The 20,826-nt window shown below is 52.2% G+C and overlaps 1 protein-coding gene across 1 annotated transcript in view; it reads left to right on the forward strand.

Moving 5' to 3' along the window:
- ryk (receptor like tyrosine kinase) overlaps positions 1 to 20,702 on the forward strand; it is a 120,742-nt gene extending 100,040 nt beyond the window's left edge. Inside the window, exons 2-15 of the mRNA XM_067229501.1 lie at positions 1,739 to 1,860; positions 1,938 to 2,037; positions 2,179 to 2,310; positions 2,708 to 2,770; positions 2,848 to 2,989; positions 4,279 to 4,379; positions 8,054 to 8,179; positions 11,166 to 11,252; positions 11,960 to 12,029; positions 13,128 to 13,260; positions 14,626 to 14,735; positions 14,980 to 15,139; positions 18,175 to 18,311; positions 19,209 to 20,702. Of these exons, the coding sequence (XP_067085602.1) occupies positions 1,739 to 1,860; positions 1,938 to 2,037; positions 2,179 to 2,310; positions 2,708 to 2,770; positions 2,848 to 2,989; positions 4,279 to 4,379; positions 8,054 to 8,179; positions 11,166 to 11,252; positions 11,960 to 12,029; positions 13,128 to 13,260; positions 14,626 to 14,735; positions 14,980 to 15,139; positions 18,175 to 18,311; positions 19,209 to 19,320 (1,595 nt within the window). The 3' untranslated portion in view covers positions 19,321 to 20,702. The remainder of the gene's footprint in view (positions 1 to 1,738; positions 1,861 to 1,937; positions 2,038 to 2,178; positions 2,311 to 2,707; positions 2,771 to 2,847; positions 2,990 to 4,278; positions 4,380 to 8,053; positions 8,180 to 11,165; positions 11,253 to 11,959; positions 12,030 to 13,127; positions 13,261 to 14,625; positions 14,736 to 14,979; positions 15,140 to 18,174; positions 18,312 to 19,208) is intronic.
- Positions 20,703 to 20,826: the final 124 nt, after the last annotated feature.

A 20,826-nucleotide genomic window follows, 5' to 3' on the forward strand; every position in this document is an offset into this window, starting at 1 on the left:
AAAGCTGTTTAAGACCAGAGTTCAGCAAGGACATGTGCTGGACTCTCCTTCTGGCCTGAAGTAAACAGTGGAGGCAACTGAACCATGAAAGGATTGTGAGGCATTAAAGAAGGAGCTAGCCCTCCCCATCTCTCCCTCCCTCCTCTCCCTCCCCCATCTCTCCCTCCCTCTCCCTCCCTCCTCTCCCTGCATGCATAGCTGTACACGACAACGTCTGCCATTAAAACAAGAAAACTGTCGGTTGAGTGGTTTTTAAAAGCCACTGGGTTGACCACAAGTCTTTTGAAACCATCTATTCCAAACTAGTGTGTAAGGAATCTGTACTGTGAGGCACCCAGGTCCCTCGTCAAAGACCTTCTTCTTACCTGTCTGTTCCTCTCTCTGTTTACCTCCCCCCTCTCTCTCTGTCATCCTCTCTCAATCCCCCCCCCCCCCTCGCTCCTTCTCTCTCCCTGGGCTGGGGGCTGTTGCGTGGGCCAGTCCTTTCAAACGGATGCTTTTAAAAGGCTGTGGCCCAGTTTGTTTGGTTAAGGGACCCGAGGGGAAAGACTCTCTCTCCCTCTCTTCTTTCTCGTCTCTCTCACCTCTCCCTCTCTCGCTCTTTCTCTCCTGCCCTCTCTCTCTCTCTCCTCCCCCTCTCTCTCTCCTCCCCCCCCTCTCTCTCTTTCACCTTTCCTTCTTTCCTCTCTCTGCTAGTTTTAATTGGTATCAAAGCTGTGTGGCCTCAGGCAGACAGTCACACAGAACTGAGCTTGAGGATGGTAATTATTTCACCACTAATCTGAGAGTGTGTGTGTGTGTGTTTTCTTTTTTCTGGATGAGTGCCTCTGTTTGGAGGTATGAGCCTTTTGCTTTTGTTTCGGGACCGTGACGAGGGAGGGGGGGAGGGCATGGCCCTTTAGCTGGCTGGTTAGCACAACATTCGCTGGTTAGCTTAGTGCTAGCTGGTTAGCTTAGCTCTGGCTGGTTAGTATAACGTTGGCTGGTTAGCTTAGCGCTGGCTATGAAAATGCCCTGCCATAACTCAGGAGGTGTCACACCCCCAGGGCAGAGGGAGGTTTCCCAGCTGCTGTCTCACTCCTCCTGAGGGGGAGGTGGGAAGAGGAGGAGGGGAGAGGATGGGAGGGAGGGGGGGGGGCAGGAGGAGGGGAGGGAGAACATTCTTTCCCATCTCTTAGCTCTGCTACGCCAGACTGACGGCCCAGCCCTGCCCTGCCCTGGCCCAGCCCAGCCCAGCCCTGCCCTGGCCCAGCCCTGCCCCTGCCCTGCCCCAGCCCCATCCCTGCCCCAGCCCCATCCCTGCCCCAGCCCTGCCCCAGCCCCAGCCCTGCCCCAGTGGTGTTAACAGAACTGGATTGTGAAAATGTGTTGAGAGGTGGAGGAGGATGCCTTCCAGAGGATCTTGTGTATTTGATGGAAAACATTCCTCACTTAAGCCTCTTTGTTAGCCCTGAGTTTCCCCCCAGATAGGAAATGGGAGTGATATTTGCAGGTCTGTCGAGGTCTGATGTTTCAGTATCTCCAGTAGCGACTGGTCCCGTCAGCTCCAGACAGAGAGACCTCATAATCGCACAGTTCTACCGTTCTGCTTCATAACCACATGGTTCTAGTTCCTAACCAGAAGGTTCTTTGTGTCACCTGTGTGTGTGTGTGTGTGTGTGTGTGTGTGTGTGTGTGTGTGTGTGTGTGTGTGTGTGTGTGTGTGTGTGTGTGTGTGTGTGTGTGTGTGTGTGTGCAGGTCTGGATGCAGAGCTGTACTACGTCAGGGATGACGTGGTTAATAACTACGCCCTCTCCTTCGTGCTCCCTGTACCCAGCGACACCAACAGCCTGCACTTCACCTGGTCCTCCAGGAGCAAGGTGAGACTCTCACACACACACACACACACACACCTTCACACACACACACAGGTTAATTGCCAGTGTCTATGCTGCAGGTGGAGTATCGTCTGGGCTTCCTAGTGGAGAACCCTGCAGCCATGAACCATCCCCAGAGCAACATCTCCAGCCAGGGAGAGGTGCCTCGTGTCACCTCAGGTACTCCTCACCCTCCTCACCCTCACTCCTCACCCGCACCCCTCATCCTCATCCTCACCCCTTGTGTGTGTGTGTGTGTGTGTGTGTGGGTGTGTGTGTGTGTGTGTGTGTGTGCGTGAGTGTGTGTGTGTGTGTGCGCAGTGTTCAGGGTGGACCTGTTCTGCTCAGGGAAGGTAGACGGGGAGGCAGTGGTGAGGGTGCAGCTGAATCTGACGTCCCTGGAGGACCAGGTGACCCTGCTCTCCTTCAGGAGGAGGAAGATGTGCTACAAGAGTAAGAAAGCCTGACACACAGCGCCTGACACACAGCGCCTGATACACACAGCGCCTGACACACAGCGCCTGACACACAGCGCCTGACACACAGCGCCTGACACACAGCGCCTGACACACAGCGCCTGGCACACAGCGCCTGATACACACAGCGCCTGACACACAGCGCCTGACACACAGGGCCTGACACACAGCGCCTGGCACACAGCGCCTGGCACACAGGACCTGACACACAGCACCTGACACACAGCGCCTGGCACACAGGACCTGACACACATGCTGCTTAAACACAGCTCTGCCATGGGAGATTTGACAGATGATGAATTACAAATTCATTTTGGTGTCATAGTAGATGTGATAGAGGGCCCTCTGTGTGTGTTTCTGGCCGTCTTCAACAGGGATCGATCCTGAGTCTAAGATTCCTGCTCTCTCCAGCAACAAGACCCTCCAGAGACCAGAGAGTGAGTATCCATTCACACACACACACACACACCCTGCGGTCCACCCTGTACTGTAGCAGTCTGCCCCCTGACCCCAGTAGACGGCGTGGCAGCCCCCACCACCTCCACCCGCGTGTTCTACATCAGCGTGGGCGTCTGCTGTGCTGTCATCTTCCTGGTGGCCATCATCCTCGCCATGCTGCACCTGCACAGCATGAAGAGAGGGGAGCTGGATGACAGGTGAGGCCTGCTCTCACACACACCTCACACACACCTCTCGCACACCTCACACACACCTCTCACACACCTCACACACATACACACACACATCTCTCACACACCTCACACACATACACACACACACCTCACACACATACACACACACACCTCTCACACACCTCACACACATACACACACACACCCCTCACACACATACACACACACACCTCTCACACACCTCAACCACATACACACACACACACATCTCTCACACATCTCACACACACACCTCATACACACACCGCCCTCACTTTAGATCGAGCCTTAGCGTGTCCACGTGGACACACACATCCTCAGCCTCTTACCTCCTCCTGTTACCCAACAGAGACACAGCAGAGCCCGGGTGTTAACCAGGGTCACGTCAGCTTGTGAATCCTCCACTTGTCCTTTCTCTCATACAGGAACAAACACCCCCTTCTCCCTCACAGGACTTGGTTTAACGCAATATGAGATAAATTGAGTTGCTTTAATGACGTTGATTATATCAGATTTGATTTGATCACACGCTGCTTGTGTGAGCTCCTTTGGGAAGCAGGGCTGATCTTGGGGCCTGAAGCTAAGAAGCACAGGGAGAACTGGCTCATTGCTGGGTTTGATGCTGCTAACAGTCAGGATGGCTGGTCAGGACATGTTGGAGATGTGTCTGATAAATATTATAACGCCAGATTGGTAGAACTGTTTGAAGGCAGGTGATTCATTATTTTTACCTGTATTGATCAAAACAATCTTTTTATCTCTCTCTTTACTCTCTCCTCCTGTCCTCCCATTCTCTCCTCTCCTCCTCTCCCCTCCTCCACTCTCCTCTCCTCCTCTCCCCTCTCCCCTCTCCCCCTCCCCTCTTCTCCTCCCCTCTTCTCCTCCCCTCTTCTCCTCCCCTCTCCTCCTCCCCTCTCCCTCTCTCCTCCTCCCCCCCTCTCCTCCCCTCTCCTCCTCCCCTCTCCTCCTCCCCTCTCCTCCTCTCCTCCTCCCCTCTCCTCCTCCCCTCTCCCCTCTCCTCCTCCCCTCCCCTCTCCTCCTCCCCTCTCCCTTCTCCTCCTCCCCTCTCCTCCTCCCCTCTCCTCCTCCCCTCTCCTCCTCTCCTCCTCCTCTCCCCTCCCCTCTTCTCCTCCCCTCTCCTCCTCCCCTCTCTCCTCCTCCCCCCCTCTCCTCCCCTCTCCTCCTCCCCTCCCCTCTCCTCCTCCTCCTCTCCCCTCCCCTCTCCTCCTCCCCTCTCCTCCTCTCCTCTCCTCTTCCCCTCTCCTCTCCTCCAGTGTGAGTGACAGTGGCAGCTCCCAGGGCGTGTCCCAGCCCTCCACCCAGACCACCCAGTACCTGAGGGCCGACACACCCAACAACATCACGCCCGTCACCAGTACGCTGCTCACACACACACACACACACAGTCTCACACACACAGTGAAACAGGAGGTGTGTTTAGCCTACTGCTGGACACTGGTCAGGTTGTGAACATGAGTTCCATCTTGTCTTCCTTCCTGTTTCTCCTCAGTCCCTGATGAGCATTCCAGGGCTGTGCTGGATAAGTGGCTGTGGGGGATCTAATTAGCCTAACAGGAATCAGAAGGTCGCTATAAACAGGATGTAGTTCCTGGGGCAGTGTCCTGCTCCCCGCTCGGTGTGTGTGTGTGTGTGTGGCTGTCAGTTTGCCTGTCTGTGTTATGAGACAGACATGAGAAAGATGTTTCTACCAGAAGGTCATTTATAGTCTTTTTTTATAATAACAATCATGAATCTTGTGTGTGGCCATGTATGACAGTGTTTCTTTTCTGATGCTAAAAGCTCTTGGTATGAGGGCCAACTGTAATAATCTTGATCCTCCTGTGGAGGTCAGTGTTGGAGTGTGTGTGAGATGGTAGCCTTCAACTTGCAGTAAATCTTACAAGACCGTACTGTCAAGTCAAAGTTTAAAATAAGCAAGGCTTTAAATAAGCTTACATAAACAAGGTCAAGCTGTTTTTACCATTTCCCTCCACATTCCACTTCTTCATGCTCTCTCTCCTGAGAGGGCGCTTCATTCCACGCCAGCGCCATCTAGTGGCCGTCACCCGCCTCACGCCCCAGCCTGTTTCTGTAGTGTGTCTGCTCCCCCCTCCGTGTCTTGTGGGTCTTGTAGTCCACCAGCCTGACGTTTAGTTCACCCAGAGGACCAGCCGCCCCTCGTCATAAAATACCCAGAATGCAGTGCATGGTACTACCGTAGCACATAATAATAACATATTAAGCGAGGTACAGGGGGGGATTTTAACCTGGTACATCTTGATCTGCAGTCCAATTCTGAAGCACGTTGTCCACACACCTCCGGGCAGGCAGCTTGTTGTTCTGGTGAACTATCCATTGAAGCACCTCTTTCTCACGCTCTCCACCCCTCCCTCCCACCTTCCCTTCATCTCCTCTCCCTCTTCTCCCCCTTCATCCTCTCCTCCCCTCCTCCTCCCCTCCTCCTCCCCCCTCCCTCCTCCACCTCTGCTCCCCCCCTCCTCCTCCCTCCACCTCTCCTCCCCCCGTCCCCCCTCCTCCTCCCCCCGTCCCCCCTCCTCCTCCCCCCGTCCCCCCTCCTCCTCCCCACTCCTCCACCTCTTCTCCCCCCCTCCCTCCCTCCCCTCCTCCTCCCCCCTCCCTCCACCTCTCCTCCCCCCCTCCCTCCCCTCCTCCCCCCTCCCTCCACCTCTCCTCCCTCCTCCACCTCTCCTCCCCCCTCCCTCCTCCACCTCTCCTCCCCCCTCCCTCCTCCCCCCTCCCTCCTCCACCTCTCCTCCCCCCTCCCTCCTCCTCCTCCCCCCTCCCTCCTCCACCTCTCCTCCCCCCTCCCTCCTCCACCTCTCCTCCCCCCTCCCTCCTCCACCTCTCCTCCCCCCGTCCTCTCACCATCAGACCACCACCCTGGTTCTGCTCCCATGCTCCAGCTTGCAGCCGCATCCTCCTCCTTCCCCAGCTCCGGGGATCACGAACCCAGAAGTAAGTTCCCCTCCTGTCCAGCAGGCCCCAGGCCTGACACAGCCCTCCTTCTGACCAAGGCTGCTTTAAGTGCTCTGTATCAGTCTCATCTCTCTCTCTTCTCTATCTCTGTCATCTCTCTCTGTTCTCTCTCTCTCATCTCTCTTCTATATCTATATCTCTCTCCTCTATCTATATCTCTCATGTCTCTCTTCTTTAACGTTATCTCTCTCATCTTTCTCTCATCCCTCTCTCTCTCATCTCTCTCTCCTCTCTCTCTCTCTCATGTCTCTCTTCTTTAACGTTATCTCTCTCATCTTTCTCTCATCCCTCTCTCTCTCATCTCTCTCTTCTCTATCTCTCTCTCTTCTCTATCTCTCTCTCATCTCTCTCTTCTCTATCTCTCTCTCTTCTCTATCTCTTTCTCCGTCTCTCATCTCTCTCACCCTTCTCTCTCTCTCTCTCTCTCTCTCTCTCTCTCTCTCTCTCTCTCTCTCTCTCTCTCTCTGTCTTGTGATGGTGACAGTATTTAGAAGGACAGAAAGAGCAGGAGAGGCAGAAAGGTGAGGATATACAGCCTGGCCTGGGCCTCTGCAGTAAGGCCTCAGTACTGCAGCCCACCCCATGCCCCATTCTGTAAATAGTTTTAGATACAAACTGCAGCTAAATTCATATATTATCAACATCCCTCTAAAACTTAGAATCCCTCATCTTTCACCTGTGTCTCCTTTGCTAAACCATACCCATTATCTCTGTCCATATCTTGTTCCTCAGTGTGTCTGGTGTAAACTCTGACCTGTCCTATATTCTAATTACATCCCCCGTTGCAACATTTAAGAAGATATATTTCCTGTTCTTTGGCTAACAGTGGTGAGCTTTGGATGTAGTGTCCTGGGTGTGAATTAGTTTGATCAGTATGAGATTTGCATGGCTGTGTTTGCGATTACAGATCTTCAGTCGGTCCTCTAGGGGGCAACAGTGAGCTGAATATTTTAACCACGACCCTCAATATCACAGACAAAAGGATGAAAGGTTATGATGTCAAGCTACTGTGTGTCAGAGGGAAACTCTAAGGAAAGTTAAGATGGTTCTGAGAAGGAGGGAGGAGGGAGAGATGATCGGACAGCATGTTCTGTCTTTCCTACTGACATATTGTGAATAGACATATTGTGAATACACACACTAACTGTGTTTATATAAAGAGGTTCATGTTTACCTAGCATGGTAATCTGTGTTGCGGGGGGTTTATGTCCTTGTTCTGGTATGCAACACTGCATACCAGAACACCATGTGTTCCTCCTGCGAGAGAGAGGTGTGCAGGCGTCTGAACCTGAGACAAACAGCAGCCTGGCTTCAACACACCATGACTCACACACCGCTCTCCCAAACATCGTTCTCCCAAACATCGCTCTCCCAAACCCCGCTCTCCCAAACACCGCTCTCCCAAACACAGCTCTCCCAAACACCGCTCTCCCAAACACCGCTCTCCCAAACACCGCTCTCCCAAACACCGCTCTCCGAAACACCGCTCTCCCAAACACAGCTCTCCCAAACCCCGCTCTCCCAAACACCGCTCTCCGAAACACCGCTCTCCCAAACACCGCTCTCCCAAACACCGCTCTCCCAAACACCGCTCTCCCAAACCCCGCTCTCCCAAACACAGCTCTCCCAAACCCCGCTCTCCCAAACACCGCTCTCCGAAACACAGCTCTCCCAAACATCGCTCTCCCAAACATCGCTCTCCCAAACCCCGCTCTCCCAAACACCGCTCTCCCAAACACAGCTCTCCCAAACCCCGCTCTCCCAAACACCGCTCTCCGAAACACAGCTCTCCCAAACACAGCTCTCCCAAACACCGCTCTCCCAAACACCGCTCTCCCAAACATCGCTCTCCCAAACACAGCTCTCCCAAACACCGCTCTCCCAAACACAGCCCTCCCAAACACCGCTCTCCCAAACACCGCTCTCCCGAGCCCGCTCTCTAACACACATGGAATGATGTCTGTTATATGTTGTCTTGTTTGTTTTGTTAAACACTTCTGAAGAAGTTGTAGAGAATGAGTGTGGCTAACTGTGTGTGTGTGTGTGTGTCAGGCTACCCGTCTCTCCGCATCGAGAAGAACGACCTGAGGAGCGTGACCTTGATGGAAGCTAAGGCCAAGGTCAAAGACATCGCCATCTCCAGGGAGAGGGTCACACTACGGGATGTCCTGCATGAAGGTACTGCTCAACACACATCTAGAACACACACACATCTAGAACACACACGCACACACCTAGAACACACACCTAGAACACACACTCACATCTAGAACACACACACACACACACACCTAGAACACACACACATCTAGAACACACACCTAGAACACACACTCACACCTAGAACACACACACATCTAGAACACACACACATCTAGAACACAAACACACACACACACCTAGAACACACACACATCTAGAACACACACCTAGAACACACACTCACACCTAGAACACACACACATCTAGAACACACACACATCTAGAACACAAACACACACACACACCTAGAACACACACACCCACACATCTAGAACACACACCTAGAACACACACTCACACCTAGAACACACACACATCTAGAACACACACCTAGAACACACACCTAGAACACACACTCACACCTAGAACACACACACACATCTAGGACACACACATCTAGAACACACACACACATCTAGAACATACACACACAGGTTTGCCTCTAAACTTAGTTTCCTAAGTAGTTATATTGGAGCAAGAACAGTATTTATCACCCCTGTGGTCTGGACGTTTTGTAAACGATTTCACAGAACAGAGTGTCCAATTTCATTCCACGGAACTACATTCCCTCCACACACACAGCTTGTAGGATGTGTAAGTGTGTGACGTCTGATGTGAGCAGCATTACAGCCTGTGTTCCTGCCAGGCCCATCCAGGCTTGGCTGGGCAGTGGTCATAGCAGCCAGAGGTCAGCCTTGTCCAGCCTGCTGTACTGACGGCAGCTCACGCTCCTGTCCTGTGACTGAAGGAGAGGGCAGCATTAGGGAACACAGGTCAAGGAGATGGTCCTCTCTTACCATCTCTCCCCCCATGCCTCCTTCTCTCCCCTTTGGCTTCCCTCCTCTCTCCCTCCAGGCCTCCCTCTCGCCTCCCCTCCTCTCTCCCTCCAGGCCTCCCTCTCGCCTCCCCTCTTCTCTCCCTCCAGGCCTCCCTCTCGCCTCCCCTCCTCTCTCCCTCCAGGCCTCCCTCTCGCCTCCCCTCCTCTCTCCCTCCAGGCCTCCCTCTCGCCTCCCCTCCTCTCTCCCTCCAGGCCTCCCTCTCGCCTCCCCTCCTCTCTCCCTCCAGGCCTCCCTCTCGCCTCCCCTCCTCTCTCCCTCCAGGCCTCCCTCTCGCCTCCCCTCCTCTCTCCCTCCAGGCCTCCCTCTCGCCTCCCCTCCTCTCTCCCTCCAGGCCTCCCTCTCGCCTCCCCTCCTCTCTCCCTCCAGGCCTCCCTCTCGCCTCCCCTCCTCTCTCCCTCCAGGCCTCCCTCTCGCCTCCCCTCCTCTCCCCCCTGTCTGGTTGCCTGTAGAGGAAGTGTTGACACAACGGGCTGCTGCAGTAATCGCCTTTCTCCACTCTCACGCTCCTCAGCAAATGCTGGCCCCAGTCCCCTCTGTCCTCCGCTCCTCTCCTCTTTGTCTGCCCTCTCCTTCTCTCCACCTCCAGCTCCCCCCTCCTTCTCTCCACCTCCAGCTCCCCCCTCCTCCTCCCCCCTCCTCCTCTCCCCTCCTCCTCCTCGCCCCTCCTCCTCCTCTCCCCTCCTCCTCCTCTCCCCTCCTCCTCCTCTCCCCTCCTCCTCCTCGCCCCTCCTCCTCCTCTCCCCTCCTCCTCCTCTCCTCCTCCTCTCTTCCTCCTCGCCCCCCAGTTGCCTCTGCTCCGGTCACTGGCTCTATGGAAAACAGGATGTTCCTTTTGGTTTCAGAGCGCTTGTTCAATCCTGCTCTGGTTCTGTCCCCAACCCCAGCCCTTCTATTCCTCAGTCACAACTCATTGTCAGTGTTTGGTTAGAGTGTAAATGATGAATGAGTAACATGTTGTGTCCCTGTACTGTAGCAGTCAGCAGAGAGTCGCGTCATGCTTGTTGTGAGAGGGATCTGTGCTGTGCTCTGGCTAACAGTTAGGATCCTGAACCTGAGCTGCAGGCCTCACCTTATCAGCTGGGCCTTGTGCAAGGAGAGTTGTTTTTGCCAAAGCAACTGGAACACCTCCTACATTTGTTTTACCACAAAGTTACCTCACACCTCAATGACTCTCTCTCTCGCTCTCTGATGGAGGTGTGAGAGAGAGAGACGGAGAGAGACGGAGAGAGACGGAGAGAGACGGAGAGAGACGGAGAGAGACGGAGAGAGACGGAGAGAGACAGAGAGAGACAGAGAGAGACAGAGGCCGGATTCGAACCCAGGCCACTGTGATAAGGCCTCAGCTTACATGCTACACACTTATCCCCCCCATAACACAGAGAGCTTCAGCTTTCAGCTCGTCCCATAACAGACACAGAGAGCTTCAGCTTTCAGCTCGTCCCATAACAGACACAGAGAGCTTCAGCTTTCAGCTCGTCCCATAACAGACACAGAGAGCTTCAGCTTTCAGCTCGTCCCATAACAGACACGGAGAGCTTCAGCTTTCAGCTCGTCCCATAACAGACACAGAGAGCTTCAGCTTTCAGCTCGTCCCATAACAGACACAGAGAGCTTCAGCTTTCAGCTCGTCCCATAACAGACACAGAGAGCTTCAGCTTTCAGCTCGTCCCATAACAGACACAGAGAGCTTCAGCTTTCAGCTCGTCCCATAACAGACACAGAGAGCTTCAGCTTTTCTTGTCACTGTAGGACAAGGTCTACGGTCAAGTGAGTCACACAATTTCCTCAAGATTTGAAGCCGTGGTTGTTCATGGTGACAGCAAGACTACAGAAGAAAGAAAAACTGTATTGAGTGGGTTGGAGTCGAGGGCCGGTCTGTGTTTTACCACCTCTGAGGAGTTACAACTTCTCCTTTGTGAAACCCCCTTCTCTGCTTCAGAGAAAGCTGTCTGCCGTAGTTCCCGTCAGTGTGACGCCACGCAAGACGTATTCTGTGAACGAGGAACTGTCTTCCGCCCTCTTGCCCTTTTCCTCTTAAAGAAAATTAACCTGCTCTGTCTCAGGGACGTTTGGGCGGATCTTCCACGGAGTGCTCCTGGACGAGAGAGACCCCTGCAAGGAGAAGCCGGTCTTTGTGAAGACGGTGAAAGGTAAGCTATCCATCCTCTCATCTCACCATGCAACGCTTCCTCGGCAGAATAGCTGTCATCAGGTGCACACTAAATCCCCCTGTGCTCAAAGGTTACAGCGATAGATTTCCCTCTCCCTATTCGCAGGCAACCTACCGTACGCTTGGAGCATGAACAGGTTGTCGGGGAGCGTTGGGGAGCGTTGTCAGGGAGCGTTGTCAGGGAGGGTTGTCAGGGTTGACGTTTTCTGTGGGAACAGAAGGTACAGGAGCAGCTTGTCCTCATGGCCGCCGGTCAGTCCAGCGATGCCCGAGCCAGCTGACCTTTGAACCTGCGGCCACTCATGTTTACCCAGGGCGGGGGCGAGGTGCCAGGGGCGAGGTGCCAGGCAGGGAACAATGCATTCATGCATTGCCTCGGCCATGTCAAGTTCTCCACTTCCTGTTCGCTAGGCCCTGGGCAGGAAGTGATACTGGGTTCCCATAAGCGCTGAGCGACGGCGAGGGCTGCTGACAGAGCTTATCGCCGCCGTTCTGAGAGCATGGCAGGAGTCAGGGTTTCCAGTCAGAGAAGATGTTAGTGTGGAGAGATGTGACCTCTTGACCTCTCCACTCCACTCAGGGCTGGTCCACAGGAACCTCAGGGTCAGGGTTGTGGTCGAGCGGGGATGACTGTAGCTGTCCTGCTGCCTGTGTTGCTGTTCCTCTAACTCTTCCTGTGTTCCTCAGATCATGCCTCGGAGGTGCAGCTCACCATGATGTTGACAGAGAGCTGCAAGCTGCGTGGCCTCCACCACAGGTGAGTCACCCTGCCTCCTGCCTCCACACCCTGCCTCCTGCCTCCACAGGTGAGTCACCCTGCCTCCTGCCTCCACACCCTGCCTCCTGCCTCCACAGGTGAGTCACCCTGCCTCCACACCCTGCCTCCTGCCACCACAGGTGAGTCACCCTGCCTCCTGCCTCCACACCCTGCCTCCTGCCTCCACAGGTTAGTCACCCTGCCTCCTACCTCCACACCCTGCCTCCTGCCTCCACAGGTGAGTCACCCTGCCTCCTGCCACCACACCCTGCCTCCTGCCACCACAGGTGAGTCACCCTGCCTCCACACCCTGCCTCCTGCCTCCACAGGTGAGTCACCCTGCCTCCACAGGTGAGTCACCCTGCCTCCTGCCACCACAGGTGAGTCACCCTGCCTCCACACCCTGCCTCCTGCCTCCACAGGTGAGTCACCCCACTGATCCCTAGAGCAGAGGCACTAGTGTTGAAACCTTCTTTGTTTTCACAACATTGAAAAAGACATTGAGAAGACATCATCTTCTCAGGCTAATCATAACATTTCGTGACATCGCTGTTATGATTTTGCAACAGTGTAGTTCTGAGTGATCATATTCTTACCCACCACTGCCAGGTCTTGGGGGGATTAGTGGTCGTTCCTCTAAGTGACCTCTACTTTAGACTGACCCCCTCCCCCATGTGTCAGACTGTTTAGCACACGACAGACAATGTCAGATCACACTGTGAGAGGTGTGAACATCACACTGAGAAGTGTGAACGTCAGACTGGGTCCACATGAATACGAAACCAAAGCACAGGAAATGTTTTCCCTGTTTGCGCTACACATGTCCTAGACACACCCCCACACACACACAAGTTGTCAGCTGTGTGTCATGTTTGCGGGCGGTGACTTGTTGCAGTAATGCAGCTATGCAGTGTGTAATGCAGTGTGCCTGTGATGCCATGCAGGGTCCTCAGTGTATCACTCACTCACTTACTCATTCACTCACACACACCCTCTTTCAGTGTGTGTACAGCAGTGTGTGTACAGCAGTGTGTGTGTACAGCAGTGTGTGTGTACAGCAGTGTGTGTGTACAGCAGTGTGTGTGTGTGTGTCTGCAGGAACTTGCTGCCCATCTGTCAGGTGTGCACTGAGGAGGGTGAGGCGCCCCTGGTGCTGCTACCCTTCATGAACTGGGGCAACCTCAAGCTGTTCCTGCGCCAGTGCAAGCTGGCCGAGGCCAACAACCCACAGGTAACCTTTACAACACATAGGTGGTCACCTAACAACCCACAGGTAACCTTGACAACCCACAGGTAACCTTTACAACACATAGGTGGTCACCTAACAACCCACAGGTAACCTTGACAACCCACCTGTCCTAACCTGAGCTCCAACACCTGTCCTAACCTCCACCCTTGCCCAACAGATCACATCAGGATCCTCCACTTTTTCAGTACTGCAGAGCAGTAATTGTTTTGTGTCAAGTTATAACACACTAACACACCATTCAGTGCTTGTGTCGGCTCGCCAAGAATCTCAGTGCTCTAAATCTATATGCAACATCTTAAACAAAGACTCGTTCATTTTTTTTATATGGAACAATTTCTGTTTTACAGCAGTAGGCATCCATTGACAGCAAATAAACGCATCCTTCAGAAGTGTGATTATCGGGTGGGTTTAACGAAGTCTCTATAAGCTCCGGCTTAAGGCAGGGACTCTCTGTGCTACAGAAAGACAGGCAGGCTTTTGTGCAGACTAACCTCAGGGTTGCTTTGATCCACTTGGCTCTCTGGAGGAACCCTACTGGAGATCCAGCCAATCAGCCTTCAGGCTCTCCCTCCCCAGCCCCATGGAGGATCGGAGCAGGACTGAGGAGAAACACAAGTCTCACATTCTCATCGCAAGACGAAGCTTGCCGATCGGTCGCAGTGAAGAAACCCTTTTTCAGTCAAGTTTCAGGGAACACCCCTCCTTTTGAATCCCAAGTCATGTTATTATATACTTTAGAACCTGACAGAGACATACTCATAAAGGTTTTGTTTGTGTTTTTTTACGATGTTGCAATAAACAGGCGGTCGTAAATCAGTGGTATACCATTAGCAGGTGGGCAGAGTGCCTGGGAAGTATAGGCAGAACATGGCATTACTGTCTGGCACAGGAACAACTTCTCAAACAACTGGATTTCAGAGAAAGGACAACCCTCCTGTTCCTCTGTCTCTCCAGGTGTGAGGGTGAGACAGGAGGGGGTGAGACAGGAGGGGGTGAGACAGGAGGGGGTGAGACAGGAGGGGGTGAGACAGGAGGGGGTGAGACAGAAGCTTGCTCCCTGGACCTTGTGTGTCCCTGGTCCTGTTCCACCTGGCTGCTGTTCTGTCCCAGACAGCCTCCACACCAGACACCTGGCTGTCAGATCAGAAGGGTTTCATTAATGCAACTTGAGTCCTTTTTCCTTGAGAACGTATTATTATTATTATGACAGAGATTGGAGTGTTTCATAGATCCCCCTCCTCCCCAACTCTCCCGCTCTAGAATCAATAAGTGGTGTCCCTTCACTGAAGTGGAGTCCCTTCACTGTCCTGTCTGCCAATCCCTCATGCTCTCCTGTGTGTGTGTCAGGCTATCTCCCAGCAGGACCTGGTCCACATGGCCATCCAGATCTCCTGTGGGATGAGCTACCTCGCCCGTAGAGAGGTCATCCACAAGGACCTGGCCGCACGGAACTGTGTGTGAGTACTGTGTGTGTGTGTGTGTGTGAGTACTCTGCTCCACACTGGGTGTGTGTGTGTGTGTGAGTACTCTGCTCCACACTGGGGGCGTGTGTGTGAGTGTGAGTACTCTGCTCCACACTGGGGGTGTGTGTTGTTGATAAACCAGACAGATCTGGTTCCATCTAATGATCTCCATCCTGAAGCAGCTGCTGTCAGACAGCAGTACAGCATACTGATGACGTGCTGCTGTTGTCCCCTGCAGCATCGACGACAGCATGCAGGTGAAGATCACAGACAACGCCCTGGCACGGGACCTGTTCCCCTCAGACTACCACTGCCTGGGGGACAACGAGAACCGGCCGGTCCGCTGGATGGCCCTGGAGAGTCTGCTTAACAACGACTTCTCCAGCGCCAGTGACGTGGTGAGATCACACACACCTCTGCCCTCACACACACTTCAGCCCAAATAGTTCCTAGTAGCCGGCAGCAGGTTCTAGTATCAAGTGCAGGAGGTCAGGTGATCAACTCAACTAAAAGCAGATGATGCTCGTGTGATAGGACCAGTTGACCAGTAGACATGTCCCTGGTGTTCAGCTGACCAGTAGACATGTCCCTGGTGTTCAGCTGACCAGTAGACATGTCCCTGGTGTTTAGCTGACCAGTAGACATGTCCCTGGTGTTCAGCTGACCAGTAGACATGTCCCTGGTGTTCAGATGACCAGTAGACATGTCTCTGCTCTGTCACCCTGTCCACACAGACCCAGCAGAGTTAATCCTCCCATTATTAAAGCTTTATTAGGTTATTATTAGTCGGAGAAGAGGTCGTGCAAGTGAGGAGGTGGGGGGGAGGAGGAAATGAATAAAGGAAGTACCATGTTCAGCTGAGTCATCGTTACACACCCACAGGGCCTCCTGGACTTGGTGGGGGGGAAGCACAGTGTGTCAACTTCTGCCCCAAACACTGTGTTCCCCCAGCGCTGCATTCATCAACTGCACAGTCAGGAAGCTCTGAGACGCCCTGACTGCCCCTTCCCCACACACACACACACACACGCTTGCTTCTCTGACCCCTGACCCCTGTCGTGGCGATGGGAGGAGGAGAGAGGGCGGGGCTGTCAGTTTACTGGGCTGCAGAGGAAGGATGCGGGTCACCAAGGCAACGAGACGACACCTTCAACATCCTGATGCATTCCTGTCCTGGTGTTAATAATAATCAAATAAGGGTGTTCCCTTCCTCTCCTCTCTGTATACAGTACCTGAGGAGGGGGAAGGGAGGCGGGTGAGATGTTGGCAGCCTTCAGGTTTGAGGTTGGAGACGCCCTGTTCTTCCCCTGGGACAGTGTAATCCATCATACCTCCCTCTCCATTCCCTGTCTCCCTTTCTCGCTCTCTCTCTCTCTCTCCCACTTCTCTGCACGCACACACACTACCCCAAGGACTCTGCTGTGTCCTCTAAAGGAGCCAGCTAGCTGAGGGAGGTAGGGAGCCCCTCGCTGGAGGCCCCTGACAGACCCCCCTGTGGTGTGCTCTGGTCCTGGGTGCCCTGTCAGCCAGCACAGGGACAAGACTAGTGGGATATTCAATAAACACCAAAAGCAACGTTTATTGTGGTGAGTTGTGGTTTGTGTGAAAAGCCTCCAAAGAAAGAAAGTTCCGATGACCACCACATCCATAATCTGAACACTCAGTTTGCTCACGGTTGTCCATCTAGTGGACTGACCACCATCACCTCACATGAATCGTCCTCAGAACTCCTGGTGTTTCAGCTGAGGGCTTGTTGCGTTATGGTCAGATGTCACCAAGAGCTACGCTGGAGCAGTATGTGGCTTCATGTCCTCGAGCGTCGCCTGGATGAGGCTTTGCTTCCAAACTCTCACCACACCCTGGGGGACAGGGATCTGTGTACGTTTCCTAGCTGTGTCCTGTGAGCCTGCTGGCCGTCTGCATGCAGGACGTTCCCTCCTAACCTTCACTCTTGTGTTGTTTCTGGAGAGAAGGGGGGGCGACCATGTTCACTAAGCAGATATTTACGAGAAGTTTTAAGAGCAGTGTTCACAAAGTAGCAATTATTCAGGTAACATTCTGTTCCTGGTGTATTTATCTCCTGTTGCGCCAACTATCCAATAAATAACCATTTACAGATGCCACTGTTCTAATGAAGCATCACCCACACATTAACACATCAGCAGGCTGGTTCATTAAACCAAACAACTTTATTTGTATTATTGGGTGTGCTCACGCCTTCGGCGAGCACAACCATTGTTCTCTCACATATATCTTCTTCTTATTTTTTTTTATTTTTTTGCCCCCCTAAGGATCCGTCAATAATTGGACTACATAGACAACGTTGATGTCAAAAGTTTCGTCTTGGTAGAGATTGAGTTGCTTGTATTTTTATTTACGTTCCGTTGCACGGTTTAGACGGAAATTAAGTTTTTGTGGCAAAAAGTGCCTTTTGTCAACAAAGGGAACTCAGTGCTAGCCTTCGTCACAATGTCAGCACACGTTAGCAACGACGCATGGATACAACGTGCATAGATGTGCTGTTGCACAGCTAGTATCGTGCAGTGGTGTACTAGCAGCACATGTACATTTAAGCAAATCAAGACTTGCATGTACAGTAAGTAATGTCACATTATCCCTTGTGTTATCTTCGGCTCATTCTGACCCATCAGTCATTGTGACCCACCGTCGTATTGCGACAACTTTACCGCATACAAAAACAAAGTGAAGCATTTTCTTTTAACCGTTGGGCTGTCTCAGACCCCCCACATTGCAAAGGTTAAAAGAAAATTATTTCTATTTGTTTTTGTATTGGGTAAATTGGGTAAAAACAACGATGGTTCGTTATGAACCTTTGGGTCATGTGACCCGAAGGCAGCACAAGGGTTAAATAATGTATTTAAACTCAAGCTTGTGTGGTGCGTCGCTGTCTTCAATGCCACAGCCTAAATTTTATGTCAAAAGAAACATTCTAATTTCTGGCACTTTCAAACAAGCCCCTCACTGACGTTAGGCTAGCAATAGCAGCTAGCTTAGCAGCTAGCTTAGCAGCTAGCTTGTTCATAGGAAACTTCTTTTGAATTAGCCATTTCCCGTAAATAAATGTCAAGCTTATTTAAGTTTTTGGGGGCATATTTTCAGTTAACAGATGGTACTGTTTGAATCGCAATTCCATGTGAAATACTTCCGGTGACAATGTTGTTACAATAGATTGTTTCAAAGGGGGTTCTTAATGAATTATGCAATATGAGTAGCCTAGCTAGGCTAAATGCTTGAAAATATCACTAGAAGGGAAAAACTTAATGCGATGGACCCACCTGCAACCGACGCAAGCAAGCACACCCTACAATTTCCCCAGAGATTGTACCTTCTCTTGTTACACATTAACCCTTCAGAGGCTGTCTGTGTGTGTCTGGGGACATGTCTGACCTCTGACCCTGTCCTGGGTCCTCAGTGGGCGTTTGGCGTGAGCCTGTGGGAGCTGATGACCCTGGGCCAGACCCCCTACGTGGACATCGACCCCTTCGAGATGGCGGCCTACCTGAAAGATGGCTACCGAATAGCCCAGCCAATCAACTGTCCCGATGAGCTGTAAGCTGTTGCTGATCACAATCGCCGGACTAAACACGCGCACACACACACATTCACACACACACACACACTCATTCACACACACACTGCTTGGCGGTTAGAGAGTTTGACTGGTGATCAAGAGGTCACAGGGTCAGACTCTCAGTACGCTACTTTGTCTAAAGCGTTTGGTGTGGCTTCATAAAACCAGGAATAGGAAGAGCTAATCACATGTGGGGCAGGAACTGGTTTCCTGTCCTGAAGAATAGGTGTTGAGTTGAGTTCTTCCTGAGAGCAGGGTGCGCTGAGGTGTGGGCTAGGAACATATAAAACTTAATCACCCTGATTAGTAATTGCTTTGCAGGCAGTCGGGTGCCTTGAACTGACACATAGAGGAATGCTGTCTTGGTTTGTTTAGTGAGCGAGTGCTTCAGGGCCTGCGCCTCTCTTTATTTATAGATTCAGGCCTTTTTTGTTCTTGTGGATTTAGTTAGACCCGATGGGGTGCAATTAGTCCAGTTTGCTTTTGAGTCGAAATTCTGTTGATGAAGTCCTTTTGTTTCTTTCTGTTTCTCTCTCCTCCTCCCTCCCACTCTCCTCCTCCGCCTCCTCCTCCCCCCCTCTCTCCTCCTCCCCCCCTCTCTCCTCCCCCCCTCTCTCCTCCTCCCCCCTCTCTCCTCCTCCCCCCTCTCTCCTCCTCCCCCCCTTCCTCCTCCCCCCCTTCCTCCTCCCCCCTCTCTTCTCCTCCCCCCTCTCTCTTCCTCCCCCCCTCTCTCCTCCTCCCCCCTCTCTCCTCCTCCCCCCCTTCCTCCTCCCCCCCTTCCTCCTCCCCCCTCTCTTCTCCTCCCCCCTCTCTCTTCCTCCCCCCCTCTCTCCTCCTCCCCCCTCTCTCCTCCTCCCCCCCTTCTCCCTCTGCAGGTTTGCAGTGATGGCTTGCTGCTGGGCCCTGGATCCTGAGGAGAGGCCCAAGTTCCAGCAGCTGGTTCAGTGTCTCACAGAGTTCCACGCTGCCCTGGGCGCTTACGTCTGACCCCTGGGGCCTACAGGTGACCCCTGGGGCCTACAGCTGACCCCACCCTGGGCCTTCCTAGTCTTTCACTCTTTATAAAAAAATTTTAACCTGCAAGACCAGACGTTTGTGACCAGCACTAATCATGAAAAACCCAATCACAGAAACTGTGTCTTATCAAACGAAAGACAAGACTTTCCTTCTCAGCGTTTCTGTTTTGTATAAACTGTTGATCTTTTAACAAGTAGAGGAAAGAGGAGGAAGCACATTTTCATGGCACCGCTTGAAGTTAGTCACCCTTTATGATGCCTCACAAAGGAGGGAAGGAAGGATTCTGTGGAGATCATTGGGCTTTACCAGCAACCAGGAAATACTACATCTTCACTTTGGAGAGCGTCCATCCTGCTCCTCAACCCCTCACATGAAGACACGATCTACAAGACCGTTTCTTCAGAACTAAGCTTTTTACAAACCTGTCTTTAATGACACACCATGCTAATGTTTTCTACCATTTAGTTTTGTATGTTAGAGAGGTGTACATTTCTCTGTTGTGATGTCAGGGAGAGAGGAACTCCTGGTCCCAGTGATGCTTGATGCAGGGTACCAAAGTAAACCACACAGGTATGAGTGTGTGAAGACAGAACACAGCACCAGCCTGAGACGGACCCACAGGACTGGGACCACAGATCTTCTCCTGGAACTTCAGCCTTCATGCAGTTTCCCTGGAGAGGGAATTCTCCGGGAAGAGATGACATGCTGGGGGAAATGGTTTCTGAGGTCTGGAGACGTGTTCCTGCTGGCCACTCACGACTACTGGATCTGAGCCTCTGATTCCAGTTCCTCTTTCCTGAGGAAGCGGCATCGGAGGCCTCGCTGGTAACATGGCTGCCTGAGGCCTGGCCCAGAATCAGTCTGCCTAAACGGTGTTGTCGTCACTATCCCATAATGTTAAATTTAGACTGTTCTGTGTCAGAACACAACCTAGCAGTAACAGGTTTTTGGATCATTCAAGTTTATGGATAATAGCACTCTAATAATCACTGTTTGAAATATCGAAGCGACTTGCCTGATTGATGGCCCGGTTTGATTTCTGACGCCTTTTAGCATCTTGGTGGCGTTCCAGATCACTACGTGATGGATGAAAGGATATTGTGTATTCCGCTTCCTGAATTCAAACCCTCAAATTAAACGGGGCCCTTGAGATATAAAACATGTTTTCTCTTTTCATTCCTGCTGTGTGCCTTTTGTTTTTATAATTTAAGGGCTTAATATTTGACATGAGGAGGGAAGTGTGCGGTGCTTGATAAGGTACAGTCGATATGAGCTTCCTGAAGTTTTTTTTATTTATGTTATTTGTACAGAAACACTCATATGATTGAATAATAAAGACACAACAGTTTGGACATTATTTTTTTTTGTCTTGGCGAGAACATCACAGTCAATGGATTGAACTTGTTTTGTCCGCATTTGTGTTCATATTTCTATCAACATTAAATATTGTGTGTTCATATTTATACCAACACTGAC

This window comes from Osmerus mordax, chromosome 26 (genome assembly GCF_038355195.1).
Source record: "Osmerus mordax isolate fOsmMor3 chromosome 26, fOsmMor3.pri, whole genome shotgun sequence".
In the NCBI taxonomy this organism is placed as follows: domain Eukaryota; kingdom Metazoa; phylum Chordata; class Actinopteri; order Osmeriformes; family Osmeridae; genus Osmerus; species Osmerus mordax.